Source organism: Stigmatopora argus, chromosome 1 (genome assembly GCF_051989625.1).
Source record: "Stigmatopora argus isolate UIUO_Sarg chromosome 1, RoL_Sarg_1.0, whole genome shotgun sequence".
Taxonomy (NCBI): Eukaryota; Metazoa; Chordata; class Actinopteri; order Syngnathiformes; family Syngnathidae; genus Stigmatopora; species Stigmatopora argus.
In genome coordinates, this window is record NC_135387.1 from 26,361,519 (window position 1) to 26,382,011 (window position 20,493).

Here is a 20,493-nt window from a genome sequence, read left to right on the forward strand (position 1 = left end):
ATATTCCATATCTTTCTGTCATGATGAGCAGAGAGATTTTATCTGGCTGTTTTGTGATTTGAATTCTTTGTTTATCGTGAATTGTTCACCAAATATACCATGTTCCCCCAAAAATGTGTGACGTAGGTTTATGACGCTCAGCTTGGAAGAATAGTGAGCTGTCAAGTGATCATCAGCAGGTGGCTGTTTATCTTTGAAGCTAGGCTAAAGTACGGTACGGTAATACGGTATCCAGGTACCGTATTTTCACGACTATACGGCGCATCGTATTTTTAGCCGCAGTGTCAATAACGAGTGCTTTTTCTGTATTTTACACACACAAAGGACGCACCGTTTTTATAGACGCAGCCAGGCATGGCAAAACATACACCATCTTAAACATACACGCTACACCCACACGATAAAAACACATTTTTAAAAAGGCAACAGAAGCAAAACTTTATTTATCCATTTTACAATATACTCACATTATCATCACCCACAAATCCATCAAAGTCCTCATTATCTGTGTCCGAATTGAACAATTGTCTAAATGAGTCATCGAAAACGCTTGGTTTTATACATTCGTCCAGGTGGCCACAATCCATTCGCAAATAGTAGCTAGCTAGTAGCTAGCGTAACTTTTCCAACACTGCTTTCCATGCTTCGTAAAGCTGTGTTGATGTCGATGTATACAGGCCACAGTCCATTGGGTGTATTGACAAAAGAACTACATTTCCCAGCAGTCACTGCGCAGTACTTTTGCTACGGGGAAAATAGTAGGGTCGGGGGCTGCTTTCCGTAGTTGGGAAAGCTGTAGAAGATGGTGTACCCTATCGACTGCTTTAATTTATTTTATCATGATAACAATTTTAGTATTGGTCCATATATAAAGCGCACTGGATTATAAGGCGCCCTGTCTACTTTGGAGAAAAATTAAGACTTTTATGTGCACCTTATAGTTGTGAAAATACGGTAGATCTCCAAACCAGTCCTCAAAGGCACCTTTATTTCCTGGTTTTTGTTCCAACCAATCCACCACAGACAGATGAACCAATTATGTTGCTGCTCAATCAAGCAGCACCTGACTGCAATCTACTGATTACACGTGTAAGACACCAGATTGCTGGAAAGGTGTTATCTCATGTGGCTGGAATGAATACTTTGGAGATCCTTAATGTAAACAACCCGTTTTAGGTCAGTCTGCTTGAAACTGACAGAATTTCAAGGATTTGATTGTAGAGAGGGTGTTCTTTTTAGAGATGAGGCCTTTTTTGTTGGCACATTCTGAAAGCTGTGGGCAGATAGGGATTCAATAAAAGCCCACAGGATGATCATGAAATCTCCACACCAGCCTAACATATTCGCCTTCCTCTTTCTCAGGTAATTAGATACAAATGTTGAATGAACAATCCTTGTACACTGATGAACAATGACTTGCACAAAAAAATGCTTTATCGCTTTATAGCTCTATTGTGTTCAGTATGGCTTCTGCTACAATATGAGTCAAGACAACCAAGCTATTGGAGTAGATGGGAATGCATTTATCTTGTTTGTCATTTCTTCTAGCCGACCTAAACAGTTGCTTGATAAAACCTTTACACGTATGAGTCAGTATAGTGGAGAAATACCACTTTGGTTGCAATAGATCGGCAGAGGCTTCAAAGCCTGCTGTAAATATGTGTATTTTAAACGGCACACAGGTGGATAGAAACCCTTGTTTGCTTCATTATGTCTGCTGAAATGTTCTCACACCACCGTGCTGAGCTAGCAGACCCTCCGGGACCCAATGTGAAATATTCATGAGTTTTTTTTTTAGGTCCCGAACAAATGGTTCTTAGGTATGTTGATTTAAATATATGAATATTCCCCAGAATTTTCCTGGAAGGGGTTTGGCAGCAATGGTTTGATCCCAACATGTCAAGTCTGGGAAGAGGGTTTGATGCCAAATTAAGACATTTGTTTTATAAATATGACATGGATAACTTGACTAAATGATTCGGGTGGAGATTAAGATACATTTTAAAAGGATTTTCTACATCTGGACAACTGAGTTCTCCACACAAAGTAGAGAGAGACAACCCTGACATGAGGAATAAAAATAGCTAAGAAAAAAAGAGTACACTGCCAAAACAAAATTAAGTGAATAATGGCCCAGAGAGGCTCCCAATTAAATTAAATTCTTCTTTCATCTGTGAACATAGAAACCTAAGCACCCTTTGAACCTATTATCCAAGCAATTTACAGCCACTAAAATTATTTTGAACTCGGAGGACTGTCTATGAATTTATTTCATCTTTTTAAAAATCTGAGAAAAACAGTAGCTATTATCTATATAAGTAGTATCTATCACATTTCCTGGGTTTTTAATCATACAATATCAGGTCGACATGATTTTTCAAGAATTTATGTTAAACAGCAGTATATAAGTATATTAAATGTAGTTATTTTCTAACTACTTTTAGCTAGTTTTTCCTGTACTTTATTTCACAAATGAACATTTTACTTTCATTTTTTTAATAGCAGAATAATTCTGGCAATCTTAGCCGGCACATTTATTGAGTTATTTTCCTGGGATGCAATGATAGGATATTGATTTGTTGCCCAGGCAACAGGTGATAGTCAAATTTCAACAGACAATAAATGTGAGCCTGCTGGGTGAAAGACAAATTTGAAATACATCAAATATCATTTGCTACTCTAAAAATAATCTGGCTTGATTATGTTTAAATGTGTTCAGTGTGAATTATGATAAATGCTGTATCCATTTTTTATGCCCCCATCAGGGTGTCATGATTCTGATTCCAATCATCTCAGTAAAACATGCCAATCAATTGAGTAAAACTCAGTATTTTCAGCACTGAAAGACTTTTCTCAAAATATTCCCAGTGCACCATTATATGTGGATCAATATTGGTTAATCATGGTATTAATTTCCCTTTAGTAGAGCTCCATTTCGTTTTATGTACTATAGCACAACCACGACTAATACTGCGCCTTATAATGCGCCAAATACGGTACACTGCTCATGATATTGATCACATGAATCAGCAGTTTGGCAGCTCAGTTGGATTTGTTCTTATTCACTTTGCAGACTTCAATGATAGCTCCACCCACTGCCACTGTCAGACATTTTTCCCCCTCCTGCAGTTATCTTCTTTGAAAGAAAAGAATATAGGACACCATCAAAGAAATGATCAACTCCTCCAGTAGCAGACTTGTTCATCATGATAAATGTACTCTTGGTCATCCCTTCTTTTGCTGTAAAATCTTATATTCAGACACGTGTTGCCTTCAGTGAACTCTTTTTTTTGTTTTTTACAAAAAATAAAAATGATAATGACAATACAGGTTGTCAGGGTGACTGAGGTCTCACGGTGGCAGCTTAGTGTACTGCTTTGTATGTATTCATTCATTCATTTTCCATGTTTTTTTTAATCCTCACTAGGCTCATGGAGGTACTGGTGTCGATCCAAGTTGATTCCACGCAGTATGGAGGGTACATCCTGCGATAGTTGGGCAAAAAGCAGCTGTTGCTCGGCATAAAATGTGAGTACACCTGAAGGAGGAGTGACTACAAATGCTGAGAAAAATAGCAATTACCGTATTTTGCCGTTTAATATACCCGGGTATATTAAATGATTTTTGCATTTTTGAGCCTCCCGTTTGTGAGCCATTTAATATACCCCTGCCGTTTAATATACCCGGGTATATTAAACGGCAACTCTGCTTTTTTGGCAACATTTGTATGGTGTTCATGTGGGTATAATTATAGATACTTAAATTCATTAAAATTCCAAGTCAGACTTTATTCAGCAGTAAGTAGTTTTAGTCTGCAAAATGTTGATGCACCCCGTCATGGCATAAAGCAAGGGTGTCAGACTCGGGTTGGTTCGCGGGCCGCTTTAACGTCAACTTGATTTCACGTGGGCCGGACTATTTTAGATATAATATTTAGATTTTTTTTAATAAATGGATTAAAAGCCCTGAATATTCAGTTTTTTTTATAGCTCTAAAACCATGTATATTTCAGCTTTTTTTAAAATATATTTTTAGATTTTAGAAAATGATTTTTGAACTACAAACACAGAAAAAATGGATTAAAAAATTACAATTATTGATTTTAAAGGGAGAGAATCAGGAAATATAATTTACATCTATAATCTTCATTTGAATTTGATCCTAAAACAGAAAGTTGGCACTCATGATTTACTTACTCGGACCGCACAAAATGATGCAGCGGGCTAGATTTGGCCCCTGGGCCGCCACTTTGACACCTGTGGCATAAAGAGTGCGTAGTGGATCGTACCTTCCCGTTTGTATGCCATTTAATATACCCCTGCCATTTAATATACCTGGGTATATTAAATGGGGGGTCTATTCAACAGCAACATATGGTAGTGTCCCTAAATTGTCCACTAGAGCCTTTTTTTTTCAATTACTAAGTTTTTGTTTATATATTTTTCTTTCTGTCCTGTTATCATTTTTGTTTATTTGCTTCAACTTTTAGTTTTTTCTACTTTCATGTCATTTATTTCATGTCAAACCTGTTTTTTTTTTTTGTTCCATGTCACTTTTCGGCCACTTCCCTTCAACATGTTTTCCTCCTTTCTCTTTATTTTCTTCTTGCATGTCCCCTTAGGGGCTGTGTAGTTTTTTGGATTTAAAAGCACAACAATTATTTTTGACTAGCGCTCTTCAATGCTCTCCGTAACATCAGAGTGATGCGTTCAATGGTCTGAAAAAAAGCAGCAGTTGCTCAACATAGAAAGTGAGTCCAACTGGGGAGCAAGTAACAACAAATGCTATTTGATAAACCTAAAATATAAATACCTGTCTTTAAACTGTCCACAACAACCTTGAATGACGTGCTCGTACTTTTTTCCAGCTTCCATCTCAATTCATTTATTTTCTTTCGTGTCATTATTTTACCTGGGGCACCTTTTTTTGTTTTATTTTTACCTCGACAAAAAAAAAATTCTTACATGCACTTTCCTAACTCTCGCTCTGTCATTTTTTTTCGTTTTGTCTCTCTCTTTTCTCTCTCTCTCTTTCTCATTTTCTCTCTCTCTCTCTCTCTCTCTCTCTCTCTCTCTCTCTCTCTCTCTCTCTTTCTCTCTTGCTCTCTCTCTTTTTTTCTCTTGCTCTTGTTTTTTCTCTCTCTCTCTTTTTTTTTCTCTCGCTCTCTCTCTCTCTTTTTTTTTCTCTCGCTCTCTCTCTCTTTTTTTTCGCTCTCTCTCTCTCTCTCTCTCTCTCTCTCTCTCTCTCTCTCTTTTTCTCTCTCTCTCTCTTTTTTCTCTCTCTCTCTTTTTCATCTCGCTCTCTCTCTCTCTCTCTTTTTTTCATCTCTCTTTCTCTCTCTTTTTTTCATCTCGCTCGCTCTTTTTTTCATCTCGCTCTCTCTCTCTCGCTCTTTTCTCTCTCTCTCTCCCTCTCTCTCTCTCGCTCTCTTTTTCGCTCGCTCGCTCCTTTTTTTCTCTTGCTCCTTTTTTTCTCTTGCTCCTTTTTTTCTCTTGCTCCTTTTTTATCGCTCTCTCGCTCTTTTTTATCGCTCTAGCTCTCTATCTCTCTGTCTCTCTTTTTCTCCCGCGGGCCATATGTTTGACACCACTGTTTCATACTAGGAAAGCTTACCTGAAGGTCAAACAGGATCTCCATAATTGACATCGCCTCTCCAGACAGAATAAAACTAACGATGCAGTAGAGTGGCCATTGTCAAGTCCTAATGTGAAAATGTTAAAAGTTGATGATGAAAGGAGTCCCGATTGTCCAAGTAAAAGTGGACTTCCACTGTAGAGCACGTTTCGTTACTTTATAGAGTGAGAAAGAGTGGCGTGACACCCTACGTTGCTTCTAATAGCTTGTAACGAGAAACACTGGCTGACCACAGAACACAACTTTATTGCCGTTACAATTTACGTCCTGGAGAAGAAGCTCCTTTTCACGGGTCTGACTGGGGCACTAAAGCACACTGATCCTGTCCGCCTGATACCTGGTAAAAAGAACACCATAACGGCTGAAGATTAGCCTCGTTCTGCTTTGTTAACCAGAAATGATTGGATTTCTCTTAATGAGTTGACTGCGAATGCTTGAAACATTTGAACCCAACGACTCAAATGCCTTGTTTTCATTGAACAGTTGGATTTATTCGGACTAAATTGCTTATGGTGACCTTCAACGATGTATTCTTGCCGCTAGGGAAACTATCAAATTTAATTTTTCTTCCGGCGAGAGGGTTGGTGTCAACTGCATTCTGGGAACGATGTCTGACAAATAGGCAATCATTGTGTGTTTTTTGTTTTCGGCGCTTTAAGAAGATTACTCATCTCTGTTTAGTTTTACAATGATAACCCCACCATTAAGATGCAGTATTGTGCATCAGTTTAGGATTTTCTTTTAGTCACAATATTTATATTTTGGGGAATTGTGTCTAATGTGTTCATTTTCTACTAATACATGAAGCACATTTGAACAAAACTTTATCATATCTGGAGTGCTTGCTGCTAGCCTACTATTGGCTTCATTAGCCTCAAATTAATGAAAGTTGCAAGTTTATTATCATGAACAAAGATTAAAAACAGTTTATGTTCATTGAAATGAATAAAAACTATGGAATAAAAACTATGATTAACCAACAGAAAAATGTATGTTCACAGAATTCACAAAGCGGATCAAAGTACATTAGAGTTAGGTTAGAACTTTATTTTTATTTCATCCCGTTTTCGGGAAATTTATTGGTTGCAGTAGCGAGACAGACACAAGACATTGTAGACCTAGGTAAAAAAACAAAATACCAAAATGCAATAAAAATAGACAGAAAAGCAGCAAAAACACAAAACGAGCAAAAGTGGACGGAGTTGCATGTCTACTTGCAGAAATACAACAAATGGTTGGAACTTTGATTTTTCGTAAATGGAAACAAATTTTACAGTCAATTAGCATAATTCATGTCACTACTTTTAGTACTACCCTCTAAACCACAGGTGTCAAAGTAACGGCCTGGGGGCCAGATCTGGCCCGCTGCATCATTTTGTGCGGCCCGAGAAAGTAAATCATGAGTGCCGACTTTCTGTTTTAGGATCAAATTAAAATGAAGAGTATCGATGTATATTACATTTCTTGATTTTTTCCCCCTTTTAAATCAATAATTCTATTTTTTAATCATTTTTTTCTGTGTTTTTAGTTCAAAAATCATTTTGTAAAATCTAAAAATATATTTTAAAAAAGCTAAAATAAATATTGTTTTAGATCTATAAAAAACTGAATATCCGGGGCTTTTAATCCAGTTCTTTTAATCAATTTATTAAAAAAAATTAAATATTATATCTAAAATGGTCCGGCCCACATGAAATCAAGTTGACGTTAAAGCGGCCCCCGAACCAACCCGAGTCTGACACCCTTGCTCTAAACTCTTTAAAAATATGAGAAATCTTCCATCAACCATCTTAGATTATTTTCTCATGTTTCATAACTCCGTAGTCATCATTGAAAAAATTAACCTAGCTTTTGACTGTAGTGACCGCTGTCATTTAAAGGGTTTAAAATCAAATACTACATCCAATAGTAGTTATAAACTGTGCAGGATATTCTCATATTGCTATTTACCGATGAAAATAAACTCTGACAGAAAGCAGTGCACTTTGTTGTTGAACTGTAACCCAAGAAAATACAGGCAGCGTTTTTCCTATTGAAAATTTTACTTAATAATGACAGTTTCATGGGAGTAAACAGTTGAATTTCTTGGTAGTCTTTGCCATATTTCTTGCCTTCCCCCCAAGTGACCTGCATCTGCATCACTTCTGCTAGGCCACTTAAAGCTAGCTAACGCTTTTATCGCACAATTACTTCACTTTGAGACGACATTTATTACAGAGCTGAAAGCGATATCCACAGTGCAGGTGCGCACGCTCCTGTTGAGTGCTTCCTTGCCCTCTTACGATTTGAAATTCAACTCTGATAAGTAAAGGCCACATCTTTGGTGGGTTGTATAAATCAATATAGTCTGACTATAGTCAACGGTGTGTGTCATGTTTATTATTGTTGATACCTAAACATGATGGGAGTAGCACAAAAAAATCATAGCACATTACAGTGGTACCTCGAGATACGAGCTTAATGCGTTCCGGGACTGAGCTCGTATGTCAATTTTCTCATAACTCAAACGAACCTTACCCACGGAAATGAACTAAAAATAAATTAATTTGTTCAAACCCCTCTGAAAAAACACCAAAAACAGGATATTTCATTGGAAAAACATTTTTATTTGTTCTAATTCACCATCTATTAACAAAGTAACAAATAACTAGTGGTTTAATAGCACTAAAATGTGTTTAATATTATTAAAATTAGACGGATTTCGCGGAGGGAAGAGAGAGGGGGAGGGACTTTTTGTACTGCAATGCGGTCGTAACATAACATAAACAAATTTAAATGAATTTGGATTATGATGCAGACACACTCAAAAATATATTTAATCTAACCTTACACTAAACTTAATTCTAATTTTGTTTAAAATGTTGATACCTTTCTTCTCCCGGTTGGCTCTATTTGCCCCGCCTCCACCCTGACTTTCCGATGCAACCTATTGAGGGTTATATGCTTTTTTATTCCCTTCAAAATATTTCGAAAATGATGCACACAAATGTCCTCACAATAGGATAACGCACGACCACTTGCCAATGAGTAGTATATATAACTCTCGTATTAGCAATCGCCTTGCCATTCGCAATGACGAACGGGGGAAAAAAACACTGAAAAATGCAACGCTCCGCCCAGTGCTCGCGGAGACATTACAAAGACGGAGTTGCGACCAGAGACATTACACAAGGGAGTTGCGGGAAGAGAGACAGTGGCCATGATGTTCTTATGAGCAGCCGCTCACGTCTGCCGTCTGCTCGTATATCAAAATTTGTCTCGTATCTCAAGATAAATATTTGCTCAAAATTTTACTCGTATCAAGATAAATATTTGCTCAAAATTTTACCCGTATCTCAAATTTCTCGTATGTCGGGGCACTCATATGTCGAGGTACCACTATAATTGGAATTTATTTGGGTGTTTTACACAATAGGCTTTGTTTCGTGTACAAAAAAAAAAGCACTGTTAAGCGAGGCCGCGGGAACACGAGCGATTTTATAACATTTTAACATTTACAGGTCTTTGTAAGAGAAGCGAGAGAGCAAAGGACCGTTTATGTTTGCCCGTGGGTATGATTATATGATGTTGCTGTATGCAGTAAAAGAGTAAAAAATGGTGACTCTTAGCCTTTGACAGGTCGGACATCGCTGTTGTTGACAGTATTTTACCGTGGAATTTTTATATATAAATTCAGTCATTTCTTTTGTCCCATGGCAATCGCAAATCTATTGCAGAACCTCCGCCCACACACACCACTGCCGTGTGCCTTCTGCTGCTTTGATGATAGCTAGTTTGATGTGTTTTGGGCATGTTTGCAGCTGAGGTTTCTGGTAAAAATTACACTGGGATGATACAGTTTGGGCATGCCATAGGTACCCAAACTTCCAGTTTTGCTGTCACATAAGATATAAATTTACTGAATTAGATAGATTGGACTTTACTGAGCCGCAACACGTAGTGATTTTCTTTGGAAAATGAACCCAAATGGAGCAAAACTCAGTTTTAATGCCATCTGTTTACCGTATTTTCATGTTTTCATGTCCATCATACTCGGGCAGCAAATGACAATCAGTGAACAAATCAATAAAATGATCGTAAATTTTGCAATGCATTCTTTTTCAACCTGTTTTTTTTTAATCCTTCAGTTCGCATTCTATCCAGTGAATACATAACTCTCACTGATGGTTGAATTTGCAATAATCACAAACCCACTTCATGGAACACTCGAGCCGGCGCACACGAACGACTGCATCGTGTGTCATTTTGTGCTGTGCAGCTTGATTAACATCACTGCCACGGCGTTATTATTCGAGAACTTTGTCCTTGACACAGTTAAGGAAATGACAATGGGGGCTCAAACAATGTTAATCTGACAAAACAATTTAAATTGGGATAGGACATGGTTATTATGATAATCAGGCTATTGTATTAAAAGAACATTCATGTATTTTCTGCATTTTACAGGCATAATCCGTTTTACTGGCATGCATGCACAATAGCCGCCATTTGCTTTGAATATGATGTACAGTGGTACGACGAAAATTTCGATTGAATAATTCGCCCGCGATACGATCAAAATTTTGAGATGCGACCAAGCCAGGTGGCCATGACATGGGAGGCTGTTTATCATTGTAGCGCACTGTCTTTTTTTGCTGCATCTCTTTCGTCTAAACAGATATCTACGAGCACTGAACGATTTATTCAGACGAGTTTCGACCAGGAAACGCACAACGTGCATGCACGGGCTAAAAGAGGGCTTTCTGGGTAATGAAGTATACTCGTGCACACAACACAGCCCAATTTTAATTATATTAAACACATTTTATTACTATTAAACCACTAGTTATGTGTTACATTTTTAATAGATGGCGAATTAGAAGAAATAAAACTTTTTCCTATCCAATATCCTGTTTTTGGTGTTTTTTCAGAGGGTGGGAACGAATTAACGCCCCCACCCCTCTCTCTGTCCGTCTCTCTCTCTCTCTCTCTCTCTCTTCCCCCTTCGAAATGTCTAATTTTACTTCTATTAAACACATTTTATTACTATTAAACCACTAGTTATGTGTTACTTTGTTAATAGATGGCGAATTAGAAGAAATAAAAAAAAAAATCCTATCCAATATCCTGTTTTTGGTGTTTTTTCAGAGGGTTGGAACGAATTAATTTGTTTTTAGTTCATTTCAATGAGAAACGTTCGCTCGAGTTACGAAAAGCTTGAGATACGATCTCAGTCCCGGAACGGATTAAGATCGTATGTCGAGGTACCACTGTAGCTGGTAAATTGTAATTTTTTGGTTGTTGTTGTTGCCAAACCTGAGTATATTATGCATACTTATGAGATTAATTTGTCCGATACGCTATTGTCGCACAAGCAGTCATAGGAACTGTTATTTCCGTTGCCTCCACATTTTTGTGTGCTACTTTATTCATCCTAAAGTAAATTTCCGTCCACCATTGCATCCCCAGTGTTTTTCTCTTAGCCAGAACTTGTCTGTTTGTTCTACACCAGGGAGTATCTTTGCCTTCTTTGCCCAAAGAACAATGCTGGTTCTTCAAGCAATGCTTGTCCAGCCAAAAGAAAAGCAATCGCCATGGAAACAAAGGTTGACATCATAAAAAGAAGCTAGAAAGTTAGGATGCTGACAAACACTGCTTATAAAATGCTGCGTTCAGTCTAAAGTTAAACCATCCCATGAAAATGCCTTGCTTGTGCGTCACCCTTCACCAAAAGCAGTTTTGTGTTGATACAGACCTTACGCCGACAAGTCAGCGCACAAACCTTTTACAATCGCCCTCTTTTCCATTCCCTTCTCAGCAGTAAAGTCCATTGCAGTATATTTGTATTTAATTTAAATATGTTGATGTGTGGCGGTGGCACGGTGAAGAGTGGTTATCACGTCTGCCTTAGCGTTCTGAAATCGTGCATCAATTCCTGTGTGGAGTTTGCATGTTCACCCCGAGCCTGCGTGGGTTTTCTCTGAGTACCCGGGTCACCTCCTACATCCCAAAAACATGCTGGGCTAGTTGAACACTATAAAGCACAGGTGTCAAAGTGGCGGCCCGGGGGCCAAATCTGGCCCGCTGAATCATTTTGTGCGGCCCAAGAAAGTAAATCATGAGTTTCTATTTTAGGATCAAATTCAAATGATGATAGATGTACATTACATTTCCTGATTTTCCCCCTTTTAAAATCAATCATTGTTTTCTTTTGGGTTTTTTTTAGTTCAAAAAGCATTTTGTAAAATCTAAAAAATAAATGTACAAATATTTTCCGTTTTCCACTTTAAGAAATATTTTCTTTCCATTTGAAATAAAAAAACATGATTAAAAGATCATTTCCATTACTAAGAAAAAAAGCTCAAATAAACATTGTTTTAGATATATAAAAATTGACAATTTAAGGCTTTTGATCCAATTCTCTTAATCCAATTTAAAAAAAAAAAAAAAAAAATCTAGATATTGAATCTAAAATGGTCCGGCCCACATGAAATGGAGTTGATGTTAATGCGGCCCGCGAACCAACCCGAGTTTGACACCCCTGCTATAAATTGTCCTTAGTTATGAGTGTGAGCATGATTGGTTGTTTGTCTCATTATGCTCTGTGATTGGCTCTGTCCCCAGCCTTTCGCCCGAAGTCAGATGGGATAGGCTCCAGCACCCCACAAGCCCGACAAGTAAAAATGCTTTTGTAGATGAATGGATAATCAATAAATTAAACTAAAATGGACATTTTCTTGTCTGAATTGCATTGATTTAAAATGAGGAAATACAGGAAACAATCTACAATCTTCACTTGAATTTCATCATAAAACAGAAAGTTGACACTCATCCTTTACTTTCTCGGGCCACACAAAATGATGCGGTGGGCCATATTTGGCCCATGGCCCGCCACTTTGTCACCTGTACTTTAAATTGTCCAAGGTCATGAGTGTGAGCATGATTGGTTGTTTTTCTCATTATGCTCTGTGATTGGCTGGCAACCACTTCAGTGTGTCTCTAGCCTTTCACCTGAAGTCAGATGGGATAGGCTCCAGCACCCCATGAGCCTGACAAGTATAAGCGCTTTTGTAAATGAATGGATTGGATTCGATAACTTTATTCATCCCGTAATCAATACATTAAACTAAAATGGACATTTTCTTGTCTGTATTGCATGGAGTTGATTTGGAAGAAAGAAAAAAAACATCAAGAGTAATTTGATGGTGGACTCAGAGACCCAGAAAAAACTCGGGCATGCGGAGATCACCCAGGAAGCGTCTCCAATCTGGCCACACTTGCCAGCGGCAGATGGAGCAGACAATCAGCCAAGTGGACACTGTTGTCAGCGTCATGTACAAATAGCGCAGCATGCTGTAACTTTGCTGGCTGATTAAAGGACGAGACATGGGCAAAGATTAAATGTCCTCGCCCACTGTGTGGAGTTAAGGGACATGCTGCCTTTGTCCTTTTTTCAAAGGAATATCAGAGAAGAGAAGCAGTCATGTGCATGACTAGTGGTGATATTACCCAAGATAACTGCTCCAGGAAGTTGGATTTGCTTCTGCCGGTAGAGTTCTAGAAATATCAGTATGGTTCAAATACTTTTGACACTTTCAGGTCTGCAGTTCTAGTTCTTAAAATAGCCACACACACACACACACACATACACACACACACACATACACACATACACACAAACAAAAATACACGTAGTGGGTTTGCTTTAAAACAGGTTGGGAACCTTTTTGAAAGAGAGAGCCATAAATATTGTTATTCCTTGAGAGCCATACTCACAATTTAAAAGTCAAAATACATGAAAATGTGATTTTTTTTTTGTCATTTTACCACTTAAAGTACAAAATTCTTTTGACAACATTGTTACGCTGTTGCTAATCAATGAATATCAATCAGTTCAATGAGTATCAATGAGAGAATGCCTGCTTAGAAGACTAATGGGAAAAAAAAATCAATGTCACAGTGCCGACGAGACGTTCCTATTGGTGCGTTCGGGACTCGGCTCTCTCACCACCGATTTCCATATTTTAGCTCCGAGCCATATGCACCCATCAAAAGAGCCACGTGGCTCCTGAGCCATAGGCTCACTACCCCAGCCTTAGAAAATGATGAATCTAGTAGTTTAAAGCAGCCCAAATACTTCAGTGAGTATGTATAAGTGCAAAATAATATTAGAAATATACATCTTGACATTAGCAAATAGCAACATGAGATTATATTCCAAATATTAGTGCAAAGAAGGGGTGGAAATTAGAGGGGGTGCTGGGGTTGTGGCTGGACCTGGGTTCTAGGGTTAAAATACACTTAATTTCTTCATTTAAAGAGGAACAATGAACAGGTTTTTGATGGGGAAATAAAGCTTTCCTGCTTCCAATTGGCCAATACGTCATGCTTTGGCTTAATGTTATCGATCTGGCGATGAATATTACGAGAAGAGCCACGCCCAATCAGGAGCCCTTTTTTTGGCTCCTCCCATGAAGACTCAACTGGATCTTTCCAAGATTGAGATGTTCAATATGTTCGTAGTGTAGATATGGAACAATCTATCACTCGTGTCACGTTACGACCGCTAGCACAAAAAAAAATGATGCAATTGACAGTCTCGGTGGATGTGTGCTCCGTTGTTTTATTGTGGCGAGAAATGTGAAGCGTTTTAAAGTGTTTTTTAACGTAGTTACATTGTCATCTTTCAAATTTTCTGTTAATATTTTATTTCTGGCTCTTACGTGCAGTACATTACACGAGGCATAGGCTTTTGAATAATGTTTATTATTTAGTTTGTCTCTTCTGTTGATAAAGCGATACATAGACAATCAAACACTATGCAAACAGAAGTGGTCTTCATATTTGTGAATATGTCACACATTCCTGTTGCGCATTGATAGGTTTATTAATAGATATACTTTAATAAAAAGAGAGACATCGGAGACATATTCTTGCGATAACTTGCAAGTGAGAATCGGTCCTGGCTCGTCCTCGCCACCGGAGAATTCTGAAAAAAGGCATCCTCTGTCCATTTAGTCGCACATAATCAAAACACTTAAGGTTATCTTATTCAAACAATTGCATAAGATAACCGAATAACACAATTAAGGTCAAAAAACAACTGCAACAACAATTGCCTATCAGGTCGGAAACCAAAAACAACTGCGTAAGAATTTGCACAAGTAAGCATAACAATTTCCATAAAAGGTGAAACGAGCGACACTATTTTAAAAACAATATGCGAGTATTTTCGGAAGTTGATTCGATTATCGCCATCTGCCGGAATCCAAGTCAAAGCAATTTAAAAGGTCCTTCACAGATCTTCATTGCGAACTCGGATCAACAGTCCTCGGCCCGGGACTGGGTGATCTGTCAGGTCAATAGTCCTCAAAACAATTAAATTTCCTCGGGGCCAGCTGCGGGGGGGAAGTGTCCTTGGTAACGTTATACTGAGCGATTAATGTTTCACATATACATAAAATGATTATTATTCCACACATACATATAATGATTAATACGCACATATATAATAATATCCCAGAATTACCCCAACACGCGTATATATATATATATATAAATATATATATATATATATATATATATATATATATATATATATATATATATATATATATATATATATATATATATATATAAATATATATATATATATATAAATATATATATATATATATATAAATATATATATATATATATATATATATATATATATATATATATATATATATATATATATATATATATATATATATATATATATATATATAAATTGTGTTTACTAACTTTGGATGGAACATCCACTATCTTTGACAGTTGTTTCAAACTTGTTTTCCCATTGGAAGCAACAGCAAGTTGCTGAGCATCATGAATTTCTCATTGTAGGCAATCCGTTTTTGTTTTGTTTTGTTTTTTGCCTTTGCTTCAGATAGTGCATTTGATGAATCACTGTGACAGAAGCTACAATACGAACCATTACTTAAGTATTGATTGTTTACGATGTCTGTATGCTTCTGGAGTGGTTTGGCCAGCTTCAGTTCGTTCCAAGCCACGGTAAACAAAAACAGCCTGTGAAATTAATTGTTTGCAATTCAACTAAGTACAAAATTAGCAATCTTTGCTAGAAGCACAGCACTTAATCATAGCACTGGGTGTTATATCACTTTACACGTACACACTGCTAATCTACTAAAAATAAGTGAAATTATCTGTCAGAGCCTCAAGTAAATTTTACTATTTAGATTTCCTGAAAATAGATACACTTTTAGTAAAATGAAAATAGGCTTAACAGACCTATTTCAAGCAATAATCTAGTTTAGTGTATGTTTGTATGGCAATTTTAAGGAACATTTTCTAAGACACAGTAAGGAAATTAAACCTATAACAAAGTTTCAAACACTATTATAAAGCGACAAATTCATTATTTTACATTTAGAGGTACATCTTTAATAACGGTTTTATTTGGAGGGCCATCTAGGCTGCCACAATTCATCTATTAATGAGTTAAACAGCTTTTCTGCTCATTTGTAGATCATTTATAGGTATTAAAATATGTCCATGTGATCTTTTTGAGCCTCTTAAGTATTCTCTTGTATTTTTTTAATTTTTGCTTTAACTAATTTACAATTTTCAATTAAAAAAAGATATATTTTTAATTAAAAGCAAAACAAAATGCATACACTTTGTATTTATTTATCTCAGGTCATGCTTAACACATTTACCGCGCTTCCTTGATGGAATATATCGCAGTAAATAATCTTTTTGCTATCATTTCCATGACATACACTTGTGCCTTAGGTGGTCTATGAAAGAGTGAGTGGTCTTTAATTAAAATGTGCATGACAGGTTACCCCCCCCCCCCCTTCCTGTGCCCGCCCTAATTAATTCACGTATGAGCAAGCAATGGGACATTTATTTTCCTTTTTTAATTTTTTTTATCAAGCAGTGATGTTAAAATCTTGGCCGTTGAAAGGGTGCCCTACTTTTACAGGCATGCTGCGAGGGGTGACAAACAAATCCAGGAACGCATGGTGAAAATGGAAAGGAAAGGATGGCACGGAAATGGTCAGCAAAACGCGTCGAGATGGTGCTCGTTACATAATGAGTGTAATGTGAGGAACACATGCCTTACTGCCTAACAAGTTGGTCAATGGCCTGCAAAACAACACTTAAACCAATTGAAACCATTTTATAACCAAGCTTTGAAAGCCAAAAACGCACCACCACTGTGAGATATTAAAAAAACACAAATGCCTGAACTGGAGCAATACTGTTAAATATGCAGATGCCACATTAGTTTACAAAAAAAGCGCCTCCACTCCAAGATTTTGCATCAAAAAATTTGAACACATCAACATGGGCTGGCTCTAGATGTGACTGTGTAGTTCCCTTCAAAAAGAGTGCATTCAGCCAAAGTATCTTCTCTCTTCAAACCTGGAACTCAATACCAATTAACATGGGTGAACTGCCGTCTCTGAACCTCTTGACCAATCATCCTAAAGCCTGGCTGTTAGACCAACAAAATTGCGATTACGGGTTGGTTCGCAGGCCGCTTTAACGTCAACTTGATTTCACGTGGGCCGGACCATTTTAGATATAATATTTAGATTTTTTTTTATAAATGGATTAAAAGAACTGGATTAAAAGCCCCGAATATTCAGTTTTTTATAGATCTAAAACAATGTTTATTTTAGCTTTTTAAATATTTTTTTTAGATTTTACAAAATCGATTTTTGAACTAAAAACACAGAAAAAAATTATTAAAAATGTACAATTCTTGATTTAAAAGGAGGAAAATCAGGAAATTTAATATACATCTAAACTCTTCATTTTAATTTGATCCTAAAACCGAAAGTCGGCACTCATGATTTACTTTCCCGGGCCACACAAAATGATGCGGCGGGCCAGATTTGGCCCCCGGGCCGCCACTTAGACACATGTGGTCTAGTACGTGTCATCGTTTATCTTCAACCTACACAAGGGACTAAACATGGAAATTAGCCCTCGGCTACAATCTTACATATTTACATATATATAAGTTCATTAACATGAATATGAATATGTTCATTAATGTGTTGTCCCTTATTAAATGAATCAAACTGGAACTCAACTTGTGACACTTTTGTCTGTGACACAATTTTCATCCGATGGAGCTTCTAAAGCTCCAAAGGTGCTGACTTGCCCACTAGCTTCTCAGCCACAATTTTATGGAAGGGGAAAATCCTCTTAGGACTAAAGACTCTTATGGGCACTTTTCCAATTTTGTTCACAGCTAAGGAGAGCCGAAACATAATTTTATTGACCTACCATTGTGTCGTGATGATGTCACATCGCAACTCGCTGACAAAATGGATTGGACGTCTGGCATCGTCAAAGGTGAGAATTCGCAGGGACTCCTCCCGGTTTTTAGTTGTCAAATGTGTTCAAACATCAACTTCATTGTTATTGGAGGGCTGTTTGTATTCATTTTGGTTTTGCATTCAGGGGCATTTTACTAATGTATTCATATACAAAAAAATCCATGTAAATATTGAACTGTAATAAAAAGTATTATTTATTAATTATTACATGTTTTTGAATAACTACTAATTAATTAATTAAATGTACCCAAATGTGTCAATATGGCATTTTGGGTCATGCAGGCTCCGATTGTATTTATAGGGGCTTTATTTCGTTTTTAAAATTACCTCCCACCTAAAAAAAGAATAAAGAAAAGTCAGAATTAAAAATAATAATAATACAAAAAAAACTACTTTCACTGCAGTGACTTCCCACTAATTGAAATGTTTCCAAAAACAATGAGAAAAATAGAATTCAATTCAAGAAAAATAGTAAATTGAAGGATCCATTTTGTATTAGAACAAAAAAACCAAAACCAGCTATTTAAATGGTATTAAATTTAAAACAACCAAATTTAAAAAGACAAATGTTTCCAAATCTAATCCATTTTATTGGGACCATTCGATCGCTCCACAGTTGAAATAGATTGGACGTCTATTGCCGTCAATAAGGGACTTTCAACATTAATTTTCCTCTATTAATAACGAACACAACACGTATGAGTTGAACTAAGATGACTTTTGAATAGATGTCCATTTATTAGTTAATGACTCTGTCCCTGAAAGGGTTAAAGCCATTTTAGAATCCAATCTTTGTTGACTTTAATCAGAAAAAGATCATACATACTCAAATTTAGTCATGTAAAAATCCAAAACAACAACAATGCTTGGAGTTGAAAATGTTGTTTAAAGGCAACGAATCTAAGTAAAAATTAAAACCAAGATTTACTAAAATGCAAAAAGTGAAAAACACAGCCCCCCAAAAATGCAAGATTTTTTTATAGGAGAGATTTATCCCGAGTATGGAATTTTTCCTATATTTACCAAATCATCTCAAGCAGAAGTACAAATAAGCTTGAATTATTACCAAGAGTATAAGGGGAAGATGAAATGATCTAGCAGAAGTAATTTCTGCTCATTGAACATAACTCCCCTCAGAATTGAATGTGATCATCCTGGAAAAAATATTCAACAAGTTCACCACTTCTTTGAAGGATAAATATTTTTATTTGGACCCTATCGATGTGCTGTGGGCAGGGGCGGAGCTAGAAAATTATTTATGTGGTGGTGAGAGGGAGGCAAATATTTCAAGATGCTATACTTCACTACATCATACAATCTTTGAACAATTATATGATATTCTGCAAAGTTTCATCATGGGTATATTATTAAAGAATTATGAACAGATTTGACGCAATCAGCCCCAATCTTCTGAGAAATAAAAATATTTTGTTGTGTATGACAACTCTGGTGAGGAAGCATAATATTTTTTCATAGATTTTTTAATTCAAAACATTTGAAATGTAATTGTGCTGAAAAAAATTGATATATTGATCCACAATGATTAATGTATTTGCCCCTACTGTGAACAAAAGCTTTCTGATATTGAAGTTTTGGATTGGATTGGATAACTTTATTCATCCCATATTCGGGAAATTTCGTTGTCACAGTAGCAAGAGGGTGAGGATGCAGAAATAGGAAAGGCATTTTAGACATAAATAGATAGGTAATAAGTAAGTTAATAAATACATAAGTAACTATATAAATAAGCGTGTTGCTGAAGTGTATATATATATAGATGTATAGATGTATAGATATACATACATACACATACATATATGAGCACATATATACATACATACACATATACAAGCACATATATACATACATACACATATAAGCACATATATACATACATACACATACACATATATAAGCACATATATACATACATACATACACATATATAAGCACATATATACATACATACACATATATAAGCACATATATACATACATACACATATATAAGCACATATATACATACATACACATATATAAGCACATATATACATACATACACATATATAAGCACATATATACATACATACACATATATAAGCACATATATACATACATACACATATATAAGCACATATATACATACATACACATATATTAGCACATATATACATACATACACATATATTAGCACATATATACATACATACACATATATTAGCACATATATACATACATACACATATATAAGCACATATATACATACATACACATATATAAGCACATATATACATACATACACATATATAAGCACATATATACATACATACACATATATAAGCACATATATACATACATACACAAATAAGCACATATATACATACATACATATATACATACATACACATATACTATAAGCACATATATACATACACATACACATATATAAGCACATATACATACATACACATACACACATATAAGCACATATACATACATACACATACACATATATAAGCACA

General features: G+C 36.2%; 1 protein-coding gene across 5 annotated transcripts in view; it reads left to right on the forward strand.

Moving 5' to 3' along the window:
* Window positions 1-1,082: 1,082 nt before the first annotated feature.
* Window positions 1,083-20,493, forward strand: part of LOC144076242 (uncharacterized) — a 137,081-nt gene continuing 117,670 nt past the window's right edge. For 2 of the 5 annotated variants that reach the window (XR_013300770.1, XR_013300772.1), the window contains exons 1-3: window positions 1,083-1,362; window positions 3,428-3,528; window positions 17,885-17,988. Coding sequence is in view for 1 of the 5 variants with exons in the window: in XM_077603924.1 (XP_077460050.1) it covers window positions 3,527-3,528; window positions 16,604-16,677; window positions 17,885-17,988 (180 nt within the window). In the remaining 4 variants the exon portion in view is untranslated. Of the gene's footprint in view, window positions 1,363-3,427; window positions 3,529-12,237; window positions 12,336-12,775; window positions 13,145-16,603; window positions 16,678-17,884; window positions 17,989-20,493 lie in introns of those variants that run through there. The other 3 variants (XM_077603924.1, XR_013300774.1, XR_013300773.1) reach the window with 3 other exon arrangements.